Source organism: Eurytemora carolleeae, unplaced genomic scaffold (genome assembly GCF_000591075.1).
Source record: "Eurytemora carolleeae unplaced genomic scaffold, Eaff_2.0 scaffold102, whole genome shotgun sequence".
NCBI lineage: Eukaryota > Metazoa > Arthropoda > Copepoda > Calanoida > Temoridae > Eurytemora > Eurytemora carolleeae.
Window position 1 is genome coordinate 306,458 of NW_019396136.1, and position 17,727 is coordinate 324,184.

Sequence of the window (17,727 nt, forward strand, 5' to 3'; positions counted from 1 at the left end):
TAATATTGACACTATAAGCATGATGCTGTTAAACAAACATTATTTTTAAAGTTTTATTATCTCTCGTGCTCTCGTGGAAACAAGTGTAGTGATCATCATAATTTTTTATCAGAAAGGAAACTTTGAGTAATTGGCATGATATTTATGTATTTACCATGTTAACTGACGTCTCCTGTGCTCAAAATATAATCATTTGTAAAAATTTGCATGGAAAACTTCAACATTTTTGCACGGGAAATTTATTATTCAAGCAAAATTATGCGATAGGATTAAATACACATTTACTTTCTTTTTAATAACTAATGTACAACACAGATTTAAGTTTGAAAGATTACAAATTAAAAGTAAAGTTACTACATATGCTTTGCATGCACTTCTTTTGTTAGTTACATTATTAGGATTCTATTTTGATCAAAAACAGAATAAATTGAGAGTTTTGTTAAAGCATTTATTAAAAAGCACAGAACAAATGATTCAATATGATTTGATATTATACGTACATTATAGTTAAATTTACTAAACAAAACTCAAATGATTAAATGATTCCAGTTTATTATGGATTACATGTAAACCTGTAGATAAACCAATAGATCAATTCTAGAAAAGACAGAAAGCTAAATCCAAGAAATAAACCAAAGTTACCTAAAAAGAATAGTTTTATTATTCTAAATACATGAGCTTAGAAAGATCTGATTTCAAATGCAATCTGTTGCGTGATCCCCATCTTCGTCTAAAGAATTTGCAAATTTAGTGACATAAAGAATTAAGAACGACAAATGATTTTTTCTAAAATTTGTCAGGTAAAAAATTGAAAATATCTTCACTTTTTTACTAACGCAGTTTCGGGCTAAGTTTGTAATCCCCAAAATAAACTCTTAGTATTGATCCTATAGAAGCATAGCTTGTTCTTTGCAGAGTAGCTTGCTTGGCCTGGCTGCGTTTCAAAAGAGGTAGAGAAGGTCAAATGCAGAGAAAAAGATACACCGTTTCAATTAAAAAATTCCTCTGTAATTTCTGTTTGAACTTTAACACACTTTCTTTGAAGTGGATTGAAGATAAAAGAAATTAATGATCTTAAATAACAACCTATTTTTTTAAATTGATAACCGCCATTTTTTAATGTTTTTTTTTACCTCCAATATCTGAAAGAAAACTTAAGGCAGTTTTGAACTCTATTCGCTCATATTCTAAAGTAGAAGTTTTTGTTTTATGTAAATCGACTGCACCTAGTGTTTAAAAGTATTGAAAGTATTACGTAAAGCTGTTGGTTGGGCAAAATAAACAGTAACTGTTGATACATCCTTAGAGAAAGCATCATACGAGCTCATGTCCTAAATATTAAACAATTAATTTTTGCATATCAGTGATGAAGGTCAAATTAATAAGACATTACTTGTACGACTTTGTGACCTTGAAACTCCTTTAGATTTGATGTTTTGCACACATATTTATAAAAAATATTATCAGTTTTCATATTTGAAACATTTTTGTTCTTCCCAATTATGATTTAAAACATGCCAGATTTCAATCTAACGTGCAATTTAATTTAGTTTAACGTGGTATTTTACCTGTTTTAATTCTGAAAATATTTCCATATTTCTAAGAGTTGTTGTTTTATAGTAATATCGTGCTGAACCAAGCTTATTTTTCAGATACGCAGGAGCACCTGTGTTAAAGAGGGCTTCTAGAACATTTTATATTTTTGTATGCTCGTAATTTCAAGTTACTGTTCATTTGAGGACAATGTATGAATGAATTGAGCCAGCCCCTCTTTAAGTGATGATAGATACTTTCTCAAAAGCATTTTCTTAAGCGGCAACTCCCCAAGGTGATTTTTACCAAGTGCCAACTTCCCAAATGTGTAATTTTCGCAGTGGCAACTTCCCAAGTCTGTTCTAGTCACAGTTCTAGGCCCCCTAACTGCAGTGCTCGCCCCCCCCCCCTTCTTTGCAGCCTGCAGCGCCTCTAATGGCCCGAAGTAACCTTAAATGTACATTTGGGAAATTGCACATTTGGGATTGGGAAGTTGCCCTCGGGAAAATATCTTTGCGAAAGCACCCTTTAAATAAACGATGACTTGAAATTACAACAAAAGTGTTTGTATTTTGTGAGATTTAGGTAGATTTCACTTCAAATCTCTCACACCTTCTACTAGTTCTTGGTAAGTTTTGTTGATCTCGTTCCCATAAATGTTTGGGAGAACTGGATCTTCTAGATCACACATTGGACTCTGGTTCAGGTTCTTGGAATCACAAGGTCTAGAAACATTATTAACATTAATTGTATGATTAGAGAGAATTTCAAGTTACCCTCTAAGTGTGAAGTGGTATGTCCGATGCATAAAGGTTCCCCTATAACATTTGTGGAATCAAGGAGGACGGAGATGTTCTGCTTTTTCTGCCAGAAAATTGAGTGCCGCAAGCTTGAGTTTACCAGCACTCAATTTTAAGCTAGAAAATCAGAATTTATCCGTAACAATAGAGATTGGAAATGTCACTATGTAAATGCTAAACTAATTCTTGCTTATACATACACTATACAGTGAAAAACATAAATCTTTGGAATAGGAAGACTATTTTAGGCTTAATTTTGAAATTATATAGTATACTGAAATGAGAAACGGCAGTTTTGCAGTGTAAACACTAAACAGATGTATCCATTTCACAAAATAAACGATTTATTTGCTTTGTAACAACAATAAATAAATTTAATTATTGCTTTAATGACGTCTTCCAATTCCAAAGTTTTCTGGTTCTAACTGTGTGTATATTAAAAATCAAGTTTACCTAATTGCAGATGTGGACTTGATGGATGAATAAAATGTTGCAGTGCAGTCGGGTAAACAGTTGCAAGAGCCAACTTTCTGTTTTTTCATTGTTTGTCGGAACTTACTAGATTTCCACGGGTCACAGGGCGTACCATTGTTTCCTTGAATAAGTCATTATCGCAGTTATACAACTTTATTTGAAGTATTTTTTTTCAATTTGTCAATTAAGTTTTCAAAATAAAATTTATATTCTTTAATAATTCCTGTATGTATTAATGATCCTGGGTCAAAAAGAATTAATCACAGGGTAACCCGCAAGAAATATTCCAAGATAGGTCTAAATCGAATTTGGGGACTAGTGAAGTGCAATGTAGGACTGGTCCTGAAGTGTAATCTAGGACAGATCCAAAAGTGTATATTGGGACAAATCCTAAAATAAATTCTGAGAGAATTTCTACAGTTCAATTTTAAACAGGGTCTAAAGTACAGATTATGGGAAAGGTAATAAAATGGATCATGGGACAGATTGAAAAATCAGTGTTCACATACTTTGAGGCAGATACCATGGGATGCATCCTTCCTCCTGCTCTGCCAATAACAGCGAACATTCAAACCTGATTTATGTCTTCTAATTTTGCATTAAACTAGGCTTTTAATATAAACAAATAAAATCAGATTGAAAATCTAAAAAATAATTGAAATTTCTAATTTTAAAGTCAAAACTTTAACCATATTTTTAAATACATGTAATAAATCCAGAGGCCCATAGTAAATCTAAATAAATTACGTTGTACATTGTTCATAAAGCTTATTGTGCTCATTAGTAAATACAATTGCGATTAACACAAACTGGATACATAAATATATATGACTCCGTCATTCCCATATTTTGATTGCTTAACTACCTTATATTTAATACACCATAACTTGTAATTACACTGTTAAGACCTAACTCTAATCTAACATGAAGAAATATCTTTAGTTGACATAGAGACTCTGATTTGATTACTGCCAAGAGAGTAATTTTGTTCTCGTTGAAACATACGATCTGAGATAACCCCCATTGGTTTGGCGTTGTTTGAGTACGAGCTAGAGTCTGGTTGACATTGATAGCTCATGAGATCATGCACAGTGGTTTGGCATAGAATGATTAATTGCTAGTGTCCCTGTTGACATTGATAGCTGACAAGATTGCTCCCATTGGTTTGGCGTTGATAGATACAACCTAGTGTCTGGTTAATATTGACAGCTCATGAAACTGTGCCCAGTGGTTTGACATCTATCGATTAATTGCTAGCGTCTGTGTTGACATCAATAGCTGACAAGATCAAGCCCATTGATTTGGCGTTGATAGTTCACGGAATATTGTCCTTGTGTTGACATTCTCACAAGAAATAGACGAGGAAGGCTGAGAACAAGAATACCTCTACAGGGGACAGACAAGAACTGAAGATCCCAGGAGATATGGCACTGACAAGTTAAGGCTATTGATGCAAGCATATGCTCCAGCCAAGAGAACATTGTCATAGTTCAATGCACTGATTTTGGGGTTTTTATACCATTATGAATTGTGGAGAATGTGTTTACAGTTTATGCCTGAAGTATTGCAAAATGAGAGCAAGATTAAAGCAGCACTAGATCATAAGCTGGTCAACCTAAGAACAATCAACAAAGACCCCAGGGCTGCTTCACATGATATGGTTGAGTTGAAGAGCTCATTTGATTTTGAGCCAGAGGAAATAAACATGAGAACAGATCAATGGTGGAGAGCAGGGTAAGTTCTTACAGAGGTAAATGCAATACCTGGCTTTGTATCAGACAAATAAGATATAGAGGAAAGTTATGGGGATCTCCACACAATGCAGTCTGAAAATACCTGTTTTTACTACAGGGAGACTGGTCCTACAAAGAGAGATTGTAAGAAGTTTGCAGAATCGGATAAGAGAAATCTAGTGCAATTCCCAGAATAGTATAAGAAGAATCAAAACGGGAAGAACGAGAGTTACAAACAAACCGGAAGTAACAATGGAAGCTATTCTGTTTCAATTGTGGAAAATCTGACCATTATTGCGAGACTGCAGGAGTAAACAGGGTAAAGGTGACTGAATTACAGGAAGTGGAAGAGTAGGGGAACTGAAGAAAACTCTGGCGAACCTAACTGAGAAGATGGCTAAGGAGTTCCAACAGCCAACAGCTGGCAATTCCAGAAATTAAAAAAATTAATTTAGTGAATATTGTTGAATTAATAGAAGTTTAAAATCTTGTAAATGTCCGACCCATTAATGTTGAGTTAACAGAGAGCGTTAAGCCTCAGAGCAAGTTAGAAGAGGAAGTTAGTGATTGGGAGGAGAAATTAATGATAAGCTTGAATAGTATGAAAAGGTTGAAAGAAGAAAACCGTAAAGTTGATTCCAGGAATCTAGTGACAAGTACTTTGGTGTCCAAAAATTTCAGGGAGTCAAAAGTGGGAAAAATGTCAGTGACAAGCAACGTTCAGGTAGGAACAGCGAAAAAAGGAGGAAAAGGCATTAAAGTATTAGGGACAGGAAGAAAATTCAAATTATATTTAGACAGACTGGACCAAGTGTTTGAAGTTGAACCCATAGTGACTAAATCATGCAATGAATTTGGGATTAGAATTCTTTAAACAATACAATGTGAATTTCTAATGTGTGAAACAAGAAGCAAAATTAATAACTGAAAAAGGAAGTCACACAAACTGGAAGTAAGACAATATCCGGAAGTAATACTGGAACCAGAAGTAAGAGAGAGAAAACTGTGGTCAGGGTAGAAAGTGTTCATTCCTACAGGAAGTGCAAAACTAGTGAAAGTCAGAATAGAAGGAGATTGGAGAGGAGAGTGATTTGTAGAATCTATGCTACCAAAATAACAAAATCCAGGAAGAAGATTAGTGCCTCCAAAGACCATCTATAATTTGTCAGGCAAGGAACTAGTTGTCTTTATGGAGAACCACACAGAAGAGGAAGTAGAAATTTGTCCACGTCAAAGGTTAGGGACAATACACAGCTTGGACATTGATAAAGAGGCCTGGTTTAGGAAAGAGTAAAGAGGAAGTAAGGAACCGAAAGTGGAAGAAGATGATGAGGAAACATTATCAAAAAATGTTAATTCTATGCAGGAATCAGACTATCCTACAGAGAAAGTAAGATTTATTTGTTAAAGCTTCAAAAAAGATGAAAACGAGATATTAAACAAAGATAATTGTAGAAGGAAGTGATAAAAATGTTTCTAGACAATTTTTTTGGTTCTGTCGTTACATACCAATTATTATGGGAAAACAGATTTGGTAGAGTTAAAGATAAATCTAGAACCAGGAACAGTTCCCAAGAGATCCAAAGTGAGACCATTGAAGCCATATTAGAAAAGAAACTTGAAGATAGATGAGTGGATTGAGCAAGGGTTCATTGAACCTTCTAAAAGTCCATGAGTTTAGTTCCAGTTAAGAAGAAAGTTGGAAGAACAAGATGGATGACATATCTAAGGCATTGAAATTCTGCAACAGTGAAGGATGCATATCCATTAACAAACATTCTAGAAAATCTCCAGAAGTTAAAAGGTGCCACAATATTTATTTCAATTGACACTTGCGGGTCTAACACTGTATGCAAATCGAGGAAAGCAGGAGAGATTGTATAGAGCCTGTATGGGATATTTTGTTACATATGAATGCTGTTTGGCTTATGTAATGCAGGCAGTGTTTACTTACAGATGCTGGACCTGGCCATGGCTCATCTACCTGCAAAGACTGACCTGGATGACATTCTGGTGTATTCGACAGATCTGTGGGGACACCTGGAGCATCTGAGGAAGGTAGAACAAGCTAATTCTAAAGCAGGGAGCAAGATACAGCCTAGAAAACCAAGATTTTTCAGTCAGAAGTACAGTATTTCAGCATAAAGTGAGTAGAGTTGGAGTGCTAATATTGGAGGATTATATCAGGAATGTGCAGAAATGGCCATGCCCAAGTAGTTGTAAGGAGATGTCCTCATTCCTCAGATTCACAGGATATTATAGGAGTTTCATTCCAAGGTATTCTGCTGTGGCAAATCATATGAATTTGATGAAGAAGGCGTTAGAATTAGAAGTGGACATGGCATGGAAGAAGGAATTTAAACAATTGAAATCAGAGCTCACAGCAGGAAAGATTTAGGCATATCCAAATTTTAACTCCAATGAGCCTTTTATACTCACCATGGACTGGTCTGCTTTGAATATTGCTGGTATACTGTCTCAAAACAGGACATAATGGAGCATTTTATCGGTTGCTGGGGTAGGAAGTGCAACCGATGCAAGAAACATTATCCATCTATGAAGGGAGAACTACTGGCTTTAGTGAAGAGATTGGAGATATGGAAACATATACTGAAGTACCGACCCCCCTTTTTAGTTTATATAGATGCATCCAGCCTGAAGTACATTGTTAGCATCAAATTTGAGGAATGCATTTTTCAACATTGGTTGCAGATTTGGCTCAATTCGAATTCATAATGATACACAAGAAGGGGATCGAGAATGTGAACTTGAATGCAATGTCAAGATCAGATCATTTAGATGAACTAATGAAGAGAGAGAACAAAAAGTATCAGACAGGAAATGAAGTAGGAGAACTCAAGATAACTTATGCTACAGATCTAGAGGCAGATCCAGTCGAGATAGCTAAAGAGAGGCAGAGGTTTGCCGGATATTCGCTCCTGCAGTGCACAGCACGAGTCAAGAAACAAAACATGAGATCATGGAAGGGAAATAGAGTTAAGGAAACTACAAAAAGCCAAAAAATTCTTGAAGGAAGTTAGCCAATGGGTTGTAGAAGGTAAAGCACCACACATGCAAGGATTAAGAGTCAAAGTGCAAGACAGATCTTCAATCCTATGCTGTTTGTGATGAAGGATGGGGTTTTATGTTACAATAAGCACACCAATCCAAAAAACCATACAATGCTTAACATATCTGCCTGCCATAAGCAAGGTTAAAAAAAGAGTTCCAGATATGTCAAGAGGGAATAATTTCTGGACATAGAGGAGTAGCTGGCACATTAGACAACTTCCAGAGAACATTTTTTGTTTTATCAGTTTGGGACAAGCACTCCTATCTCCCCCACCCCCCATCTACCTTGAAGATTAGGACATAGCTATGGAAACGCATAATTAGTTCATGGAAACCCAAGACAAAGGATGAAATCGAGTAGTCAATCAGTAACCCAGGTTCTGATATCATTCTGCAGATGTTACCGGAACACAGAAACCACAGAGAAATCAGCAACAGAGAGGATCCAAATCAAGACACAAGGAAGGATCAAAAGGAGTCAACGATATATCCCGGTTGTATCCTACGAGGAACTAGAGGATGACATAGATGACTTGGATCAGCCTAAACGTTTTAGATATGGAGTCAACTGTCTGTTAGGACAATGCAACTGCATGGAAGAGGAAGGAAAACAAACTCCCCTATCTAGGCACCATTGACCTGGTCTGTATGATAAGGAAGCTCATGCATTCTCTGTTTGCAGTAGAGAAAGGAGAATGGAAAAGAAAGAAGAAAAACCGTGGAGTGTCTGAAGTGTATATTTCAACATTCTTTTCCCCCCTCCCATTTGTAATAAATCAAGAGGCCCATAATATATCTATAAAAAATATTTTGTACATTGTCCATATATCTTACTGTGCGCATTAGTAAATATGTAAATCATTTAATGCGAGTAACCCAATCTGGATACCTAGATATATATGACTCCGTCATTCCCATATTGTGATTGCTTAACTACGTTATATATAGCAATGCATAAGTTGTAATTACACTGTTTAGACCTAACTCTAATCTAACATGAAGAAATATCTTTAGTTGATATAGAGATACTGATTTGATTACTGCCAAGAGAGTAATTTTGTTCTCGTTGAAACATACGATCTATTTGTTTGGCGTTGATAGAGTACGAGTTAGAGTCTGGTTGACATCAATAGCTCATGAGATCATGCAAAGTGGTTTGGCATTGAATGATTAATTGCTAGTGTCTGTGTTGACATTGATGGCTGACAAGATCACTCCCATTGGTTTGGCGTTGATAGATACAAGCTAGTGTCTGGTTAACATTGATAGCTCATGAGATTGTGCCCAGTGGTTTGGTATCTATTGATTAATTTTAGTGTCTGTGTTGGCATCGATAGCTGACAAGATCAAGCCCATTAATTTGGCGTTGATAGTTCACGGAATAGTGTCCGGGTGTTGAAATTAATTGTCAAGCCAAACTGAGTTGTAACTGGATAGATATGGGTCGGAGAACAGTTTATGGAGTAGGGCATTTACTACATGCATGAACAGATAAAGATAAGGAATTATACAGAAAGTAAATTATTTGATCAATATTTATTTAAGTACAAAGTAAACAATACATAGCATCTTCACTTTTTTATATCAAAAAGAAAGAGGACAATTAAACAAATAATCTAAAAACGTAAACTTTAAGAAGAAAGAATTTCCTGCAGCTTGACTGAGAGTACTTTGAGTAAAAGTACAAATCCTTCTCATCCCTTTAAGTTCCGATCAAGATGAAAAAGTGTACAATTAAGAAAAGTGAAGCTTGGACGAAAAGTGCAATTCAACTGTTTTTTTTGTTTACTAGAAATGTTTTTATTTTTATCATTAGTCAGGTTTTTGCAACCGATGCACTTTTAAAATTTCCATAAATTCAGGTTTAAAAAACCAAAATAATTTTGAAAAAAAACATATAACTTTTATTTTAAGTTTTCTGGCTCAATATACCTGGTTTGTGATTGCCAGTCATGGTATTCCTTTTTCTTACTTCCAATTACAATCAAAACCACTAAACCGATTTGGCTCAAATTTGATTAAACTATTCATATCTAAAGGGATGGTTTTTGTTTGGATAGGATCACGAAAGAAAACTTTATCTGAAGTGGTAAAGTTAATTATAAATTATGAAAATGCTAGCTTCTTCATCTGAGTTTCCTTTTAAAGCAAGTTCGGGTCTCAGGATCCATAGAATCCAAATCTAAAGATAAACATGTCAATATAAGCATGTTCATTTAGTTTAATTTTTTGATTAAATAAAAATACCTGAACTTGTTGTTACAAAATAGGGTACTATTTCTATGTCGTGATTACTTCCGGCATTTAACATTAGAGATTTAACCTGATTTTAAAATAAGTGTTTTTTGAAAATGAAAAACCTAGTCAATAAAGTAAAAAAATGATAATTAATTTGTACATGCTAGATACGTAGAACTTGAATAATTTCAAATTTTCATTTTATTATATTTTATTGACTATTTTACAAATTAAACATTTAATAGAAATCTTTATCAAGATTCAAACTTATCTATAAATAGTTCTAGCTTCACATGTTAAGGTCTTACTTTTAAAAACACTATTAATAATTAAGTAATGCATTGGTCCTGAAACATCACACAAGATGAAAAAATCTAATTGGATTAATTGTATGGATAGTTCAAACTTAATTAAAATTGGAACTGAAACAGATTCAGGTCAGTAAGGGTTTACAGAAACTTGTCCAGTGCTTAACCTTTTCTTAAAGTTTCAAGGGGACTTTGCCCCCGATTGGAGCTAAATAACCCATGGAAATCATACTTTTCACTTCTCTAAGAGGGGGACATGAGTTTGCAACACCCACAGCCCCTCCCCTCATTTTGCACCTGTGCATCTGAGTATTGAAATTTTCTGATATGCTGAGAAAAATCTTAAATTTTTGAAGTCCAACACTGCTGCAATTTACAAAGACTAAAAATAAAAGCCACAAATGAGTATGCCATAAGCATAAAATGTTTTGCAATTTATGCAGAACTGCCTTATTAAGCCTTTTGCTCAAAAGGCCCTGAACACCTTTGTTTCTTTGTACTTAACGACCATTTCCTCTTGTAATCAGAGAGAGTGTGTTTGGCACCTCCTCTTGTTTCTACTCCATACTACTCTCATATTTTGTTTAAACTTTTACTTTGAAAGTTCTTAACATTTCAGAAAAAATCAAGTAATTTTCCGTAGTATGTTTTTCCAAAGCTATTTTTCAAAATTAAACTTTCTATATATTAGATATATACTTTAGGTCTAAGTTTTTTCTTTGTAATTCTGTTCAAATATTCAGATCACCCCCCCCCCTCAGACGTGCCGGCTAGTCTTTATAGGGTTAACTAACCTGAAGTGTTGGAAACTCATCTGATTCTCCAACATACATTAGAAAACCATTCGCATCTCCCTCAACGGTTCCAAAACTAATAAACAAGGTTGGGATTGATCTTGTAATATTTGAAAACATTCCAATTCATCTTCAGAAAGGGAATATATCTCCATGACGGAAACAATCTCAAGAACTGACAAGGGTCAACCCAGATCGAAATATTATTTTAATAAGATGTGAAACTAACATTTACTTTAATTACTCCATGAGGGTTGGACCATCATCAACACTTAGTTTTAAAATGTAATGAATGACTTGCCTGATGATATCTGAATGTTGATCCAGCATAAAGGATAAGCCATTTCCTTTTCCTAAAATAAGTCAAAACATATGATTGAATGCATACTGCATATATCTGGTACTACATACTGGCCCTGTTTTGATGTTTTTTTTGTTAAAATATTTCTTTCTTTTGTGATTCAACATATTTTAGATTAAAGTTACTTTTTCTCAATGTGTGTAACCTGTAATGATAGAGAGTGGGTCTTTTTGAATATCTTTGAAACCTTCCATATCTTTGTAATTTAACTGGTTTAGCATTCTAGTGTAGTTGGATTCACGAAGGGTTTCCTGGCTGTTAAAAGCACAACATATTCCTATGTCTAATCCAGACACATTCATTTTTGCCTAAAGCAATTGATCTAGATATCTTATACATGTACACTGTGCATTATTGATTCTTTTATATGTATGATTTACTCATTTCTTTTTTCAGGTACCAGATTGTTATAAATAGCAAGGAGAGCTAAACCGTGTAGACAAAGTTCAACCATTTTTCTTGTGCACCGGTTCAAGCTAAAGAGGAATGGATTAACCCCTTCTTTTTGGTTCAACCATGTATTGCTATTCATAAAATCTGGTCCCAGAATCTTTTTCAATATTTATTATTAAACAAATATATTTTCAATTTGAGAGTGACTAGTTCCTGTTGGTGAAGGTTTGAATATTTTCCTGCAGTCCATCGCTTTACCTCCAAACTACAGAAATATAATAGATTATATTTATAATAATTCATATTAGAAAAGGGGTAAATATTTTAAAAACCTTATCCTCCTCTTGCCTGATCCTGTACCTATTTTCCCTTATTTTGTCTTGCTGAATCCTTTCCCTCCTTATTGAAAATTCATCTTTCCGCAATAGTACTTTAAATGTTAATAAAACCAGAAGAGTATGAAAAGGATTATTTAATAAAAAGAAGGAATGACATCTACTGATCACTTAAAAATCTAAGAACTCTAACCGTATCATTTTAAATCTTACTGTCAAAAGAATGGTTTGAATATAACCTGGCAATTTTGTATCAAGCTGTTACTGCTCACATATGTTGGAGAGCAAGGAAGTTTAGAGTACCACAACAGTTTAAAAATTTCTTCGTATATTTTCTAAATATCAAGTTGGCTTAAGACTTTTAGGTTGTTAACATTAATTTCTTGGAAAATATAAAAATATATAGACTTTTACATGATTAATTTTTTTTAAAGTTTAAGCATCTTTATTATTTATTATTTAAATTCCCCATTTCGTGGAATTTCCAAGATCACTTATATTTTTGAGAAAGGACAGTTTACCTTGATGTTTTTTGTGATAAAAGATTGTGTATCATCGGATTTAAGCTTTGCTTCACTAGAACACAATTCTTTAAATTTGATCAAATTGATTTGATATGACTAAAAATTCATTTATTTTGTGAATTGTTAGTCTTCTAAATTAGAAGAATTCCTTGTTCTGGTTTGTGACTTGTCTGGGTTTAAAAATAGATCTATTGTCTCCAGATCAGAAGGAATATTGTCACTTTCGGTCACTGCTATATAAAAAGAAAAAAATAATATTATCTGTGAAATTAATTATCTGCAAACAATAACAATTTTTCATTGACTTTCTTTAAAAAATATTTGTTGAAGTTTCATATAGAATTTATCTAAAACATATTGTATGAAAAACTTGTTCTATACCTCTCTTTCTCCTAGTTCTGCTTCCATTTACTCCATTATTGTCAGTGTTTTTTTCTTTTTCATTATCAATTGCAGTTTGCGCAGAAGTTGTGATTGCTTTATTAGTGACTGCTGTTGCAGTAGATTGGTAATTTTGAGAAGTTTCTGTAGGAGTTGTGATCACTTCATTAGTGACTGCTGTTGCAGTAGATTGGTAATTTTCAGAAGTTTCTGAAGGAGTTGTGATCGCTTCATTTGTTACTTCTGTTGCAGTAGATTGGTAATTTTCAGAAGTTTCTGAAGGAGTTGTGATCGCTTCATTTGTTACTTCTGTTGCAGTAGATTGGTAATTTTCAGAAGTTTCAGAAGGAGTTGTGATCGCTTCATTTGCTACTTCTGTTGCAGTAAGTTGAATATTTTCAGTATTTTGGATTGGTACACTTTGTGATGTGTCAACACTACTCTTTATTGAGCCGTTTACTAGGATAATTTGATCTAGATTCAGATGAAGCTGGCTCACGCTAAATAAAATATTAGAGTTCAAAATATTTTGCAGTTTTAATAGTGAACTAAATCAGTAGGTTTAAATGTATCATTCACTATCTACTTAAATCCCCTCTAGGTTAAAATTTAAACCCTGGAGATTAGATTCAATTGAAATTCAATGATAAAAAGCACAGACGGTTAAGGTTAAAAACATTGAGTAGAATGATATGAAACAATGAAGTTTTCAAAAGAAGAGTTGTAAATTGTCTAAAAAATCAGCAGGATACTTGAAAACTTTCTAATCTAAAATACTTGAAAGTTTAAAAAATATTGGTTAGATTAAATGACAATAGTTTTTAAGAGGTATTTTACCTCATAGTTTTCTCAATGTTGCTGGAACTCATAGCATAAACTAGATCAAACAAATCAATGGTTGTTTCGTTTGAGATCATAAATTTAGCTGAAATATATTCTTTCATCGCAAGATCTGTCGCTGCAGCTTCTAAATTATTAAACATTATTGTGGATATTTAAGGGATTATCAACATGGATTTAGGAGAAACTTCATTTAAAATAATAATTTTTTTAAACTGTTTTATGTAATTATAATTCCAAGTAAAATTGCCAAGTGGGCTGGCTTTTAGAATTTCTATTTGGAAATTGTTGCCTTTAATTAAAAATAATACTGTCTTTTCATCAAAATCCTACCATCAGTAATTGAAGAGTTTTTGTCTTTTTCATTTTCCAGTCTCCATTCTTCAAAATCCCTAAGGTTGAAATCATAATTAGTTTGTAGCTAAAATAGAAATTTAAAAATTAATTTTCCTTAAAAGTGCATTCCCAACCGCTTCCAGGTCCAGTCCTTGGCTGCATATTGTTACTGTAGGAAATGTTTCACCACTGATCAAACATTTTAAACATTTTAAGTAGTAAAATTTAGTTTATTTCATATACTGATTTTAGATGAAAAATATATATAATATGTTCAAATTACCTTTTATTTGTCATACGTCTTAAAGAAGGCTCAAAACTTTAGTAAAAATGATAATAAATTGACAGTGTGACACATTTTTAAGTTCATGACCAATTTCTTTTTAAATGTTGTATGATTTAATCACAATTGATTAGCTCTACATTTCCCATTTTCCCTCATAAATCTTTTTAAACTAAATATTTATATTTCTACTTCTAATTTAAACGTTGTATTTGTTTTGTCAAATTAATGTGATTACAGGAATGTTTTAATTCTTATCTTGAAAATAGTTTTTCTGCAATTTACACACAACCTGCACAAAAGATATAATAATCTAACAAAATTCATTGTTTGAAATATCTAAGGTCTGCAACATTTGGTTTTAAAGATATAGTTATTAGAAAATCAGAATTTGTGAAAAAGACTCAATTCCTTTGTAAATAATCAAAGTTCAAGTCAACCTATAAACATGTGCCAATGAAACCCAAAGAAGATATGATTTCTAGTTTTCGGAAAGTGAATTCCATTCCGGAACATTAGAGGCTCTATATGAGACCATTGAAGATTTAATAAATATAATTAATGTTAATATTAACATACAAATGTTAATGTTAATTGATATTAACATATAAATAAACATCAATTGTTTAAAGTCAATGTTAATGTTTATGTTAACTTTATATACTGACAACCATAAACTTTAATGAATTGTTTAAACTCAATGTTAATTTTATATACTGACAACCACAAACTTTATTGAATTGTTTAAACTCAATGTTAATGTTAATATTAATGTTAATGTTAATGTTAATGTAAATGTGGTACGCGAGCCATGCTGCGTGTATGAAGTCTATGTGATGCCCCTGTGAGTTTCTGAGTTCTCCCTGCGGATCTGTACAGAATGTATTGTGAAAGAACTAGTTTTAGGAACTGTTTACAGACTGACTACGCAGGCGAAAGATTTCTCGCGGAGGAGTGAATAGTTTATATCAGTATATGTTTATTCGTCTTGCAAGTTTTAACCGTGTCCAGAATTCTGGGATCACTGTGGTAACTATTTTTTATATATAAATATATTAGGTCTTTAGGGAAATCGCTAAGTAGCGAAACAAAATGTTAATGTTAACTTTATATACTGACAACCACAAACTTTATTGAATTGTTTAAACTCAATGTTAATGTTAATATTAATGTTAATGTTAATGTAAATGTTAATGTTAACTTTATATACTGACAACCATAAATGTTATTGACTTGTTTAAAGTCAATATTAATGTTAATGTTAACATTATATACTGACAACCATAAACGTTATTAAATTGTTAAAACTCAATGTTCATGTTAATGCTAATGTTAATGTTAAAGTTAATGTTAACCTTATATACTGACAACCATAAACATTCATGAATAGCTTAAAATTAATGTAAATGTTAATGTTAATGTTGATATACAGACCATTAACGTTATTGAATTGTTTATAGTCAATATTAATGTTAATGTTAATGTTAACTTTATATACTGACAACCATAAACTTCAATGAATTGTTTATAGTCAATGTTAATGTTAATGTTAATGTTAATGTTAACTTTATATACTGACAACCATAAACGTTATTGAATTGTTTAAACTCAATATGTTAATGTTAATGTTAATGTTAATGTTAATGTTAATGTTAACTTTATATACTGACAACTACAAACTTTATTGAATTGTTTAAACTCAATGTTAATGTTAATGTTAACTTTATATACTGACAACCATAAATGTTATTGACTTGTTTAAAGTCAATATTAATGTTAATGTTAATGTTAACAGTATTTACTGACAACCATAAACGTTATTAAATTGTGTAAACTCAATGTTAATGTTAATGTTAATATTAATGTTAATGTTAACTTTATATCATGACAACCATAAACTTTAATGAATTGTTTAAACTCAATGTTAATGTTAATGTTAACCTTATATACTGACAACCACAAACTTTATTGAATTGTTTAAACTCAATGTTAATGTTAATATTAATGTTAATGTTAATGTTAATGTAAATGTTAATGCTAACTTTATATACTGACAACCATAAACGTTATTGTAAACTCAATATGTTAATGTTAATGTTAATGTTAATGTTAATGTTAACTTTATATACTGACAACCACAAACTTTATTGAATTGTTTAAACTCAATGTTAATGTTAATATTAATGTTAATGTTAACTTTATATACTGACAACCATAAACGTTATTGACTTGTTGAAAGTCAATATTAATGTTAATGTTAATGTTTACATTATAAACTGACAACCATAAACGTTATTGAATTGTTTAAACTCAATGTTAATGTTAATATTAATGTTAATGTTAATGTTAATATTAATGTTAATGTTAACATTATATACTGACAACTATAAACGTTATTGAATTGTTTAAAATCAATGTTAATGTTAATGTTAATGTTGATGTTAACTTACTGAAAAGCATAAACTTTAATGAATTGTTTAAATGTATCTTCTGGAAACGAAGGTAACGTAAAATTGTCAACATGAAAATCGGAAATTTAACCATTTGCCAACTTGCCATTATGTAAACCGGATGTTATCAAGTTTCCAATACGGAACTAGGAAATTTTCTAGTATCCCTTACTCTACTATTATCATGATATCTTTCAAGCAAAACGAAAAGGAAAATTCTTAAGAGACAGGATTTGCTACTTGAAGTTGTGGTCCATAGAGTTCAAATAAGCAGATGCAGCTATAAAAGTTAACAGAAAATTATTCATAACATTATCGACATGATTAAGTTTTGAGAGAGGTGTGAAATGGGTCTCTTTAAACTATGGTATTCAATTTCAAAGCTTATAGATTTAAGAACTTTTTGCAGATAATTTGTTTAAAATTGTCCCTAATTGGAGCCGCTGAGCTTGTGAGCGTGGTGAGAACCTGATTTTCTCTCCATTCATTGAAACCCTTATATTATTCTGATTTATAAAAAGAAGTTGAATTGGCCAACGCTTCTACTTGACAATGTCAAATATTCAGAATGCATTAAGTTAAAAAAGATTTTGGATTTGGATTTCCCGAAAACGCTTGTATTATAAGCATAGAGAATAAAAAATATATTAGAGAGGAATTTACTAGAAAAAAGTGTAAAACGGCCATTTTGTTTTACTGTTTTTATACTGCAGGTGTACTTCACATATTTATGCTATATAACCTTTTGGGCCCTGGAATATCATTTTATAGAAAATCTAAAATTATTGTTAAAAGAAAACCAAATTATGAAATAGGCTGGTTTCATAATTGACCAATGATCATTTCACATAGACTCTATGCCTTCCACTTTA

The 17,727-nt window shown here is 32.3% G+C and overlaps 1 protein-coding gene across 1 annotated transcript in view; it reads right to left on the reverse strand.

Moving 5' to 3' along the window:
- Positions 1-455: 455 nt before the first annotated feature.
- Positions 456-17,727, reverse strand: part of LOC111696020 (uncharacterized) — an 18,367-nt gene continuing 1,095 nt past the window's right edge. The window contains exons 3-24 of the mRNA XM_023465538.1: positions 17,286-17,350; positions 14,237-14,311; positions 14,120-14,178; positions 13,784-13,913; positions 12,947-13,446; positions 12,714-12,798; positions 12,563-12,617; positions 12,281-12,376; positions 11,920-11,971; positions 11,459-11,596; positions 11,254-11,305; positions 10,953-11,028; positions 9,860-9,935; positions 9,752-9,794; positions 9,262-9,312; positions 3,317-3,381; positions 2,787-2,928; positions 2,146-2,258; positions 1,569-1,666; positions 1,256-1,331; positions 1,134-1,187; positions 456-642 (exon numbers count right to left, since the gene is read on the reverse strand). Of these exons, the coding sequence (XP_023321306.1) occupies positions 554-642; positions 1,134-1,187; positions 1,256-1,331; positions 1,569-1,666; positions 2,146-2,258; positions 2,787-2,928; positions 3,317-3,381; positions 9,262-9,312; positions 9,752-9,794; positions 9,860-9,935; positions 10,953-11,028; positions 11,254-11,305; positions 11,459-11,596; positions 11,920-11,971; positions 12,281-12,376; positions 12,563-12,617; positions 12,714-12,798; positions 12,947-13,446; positions 13,784-13,913; positions 14,120-14,178; positions 14,237-14,311; positions 17,286-17,350 (2,190 nt within the window). The 3' untranslated portion in view covers positions 456-553. The remainder of the gene's footprint in view (positions 643-1,133; positions 1,188-1,255; positions 1,332-1,568; positions 1,667-2,145; positions 2,259-2,786; positions 2,929-3,316; positions 3,382-9,261; positions 9,313-9,751; positions 9,795-9,859; positions 9,936-10,952; positions 11,029-11,253; positions 11,306-11,458; positions 11,597-11,919; positions 11,972-12,280; positions 12,377-12,562; positions 12,618-12,713; positions 12,799-12,946; positions 13,447-13,783; positions 13,914-14,119; positions 14,179-14,236; positions 14,312-17,285; positions 17,351-17,727) is intronic.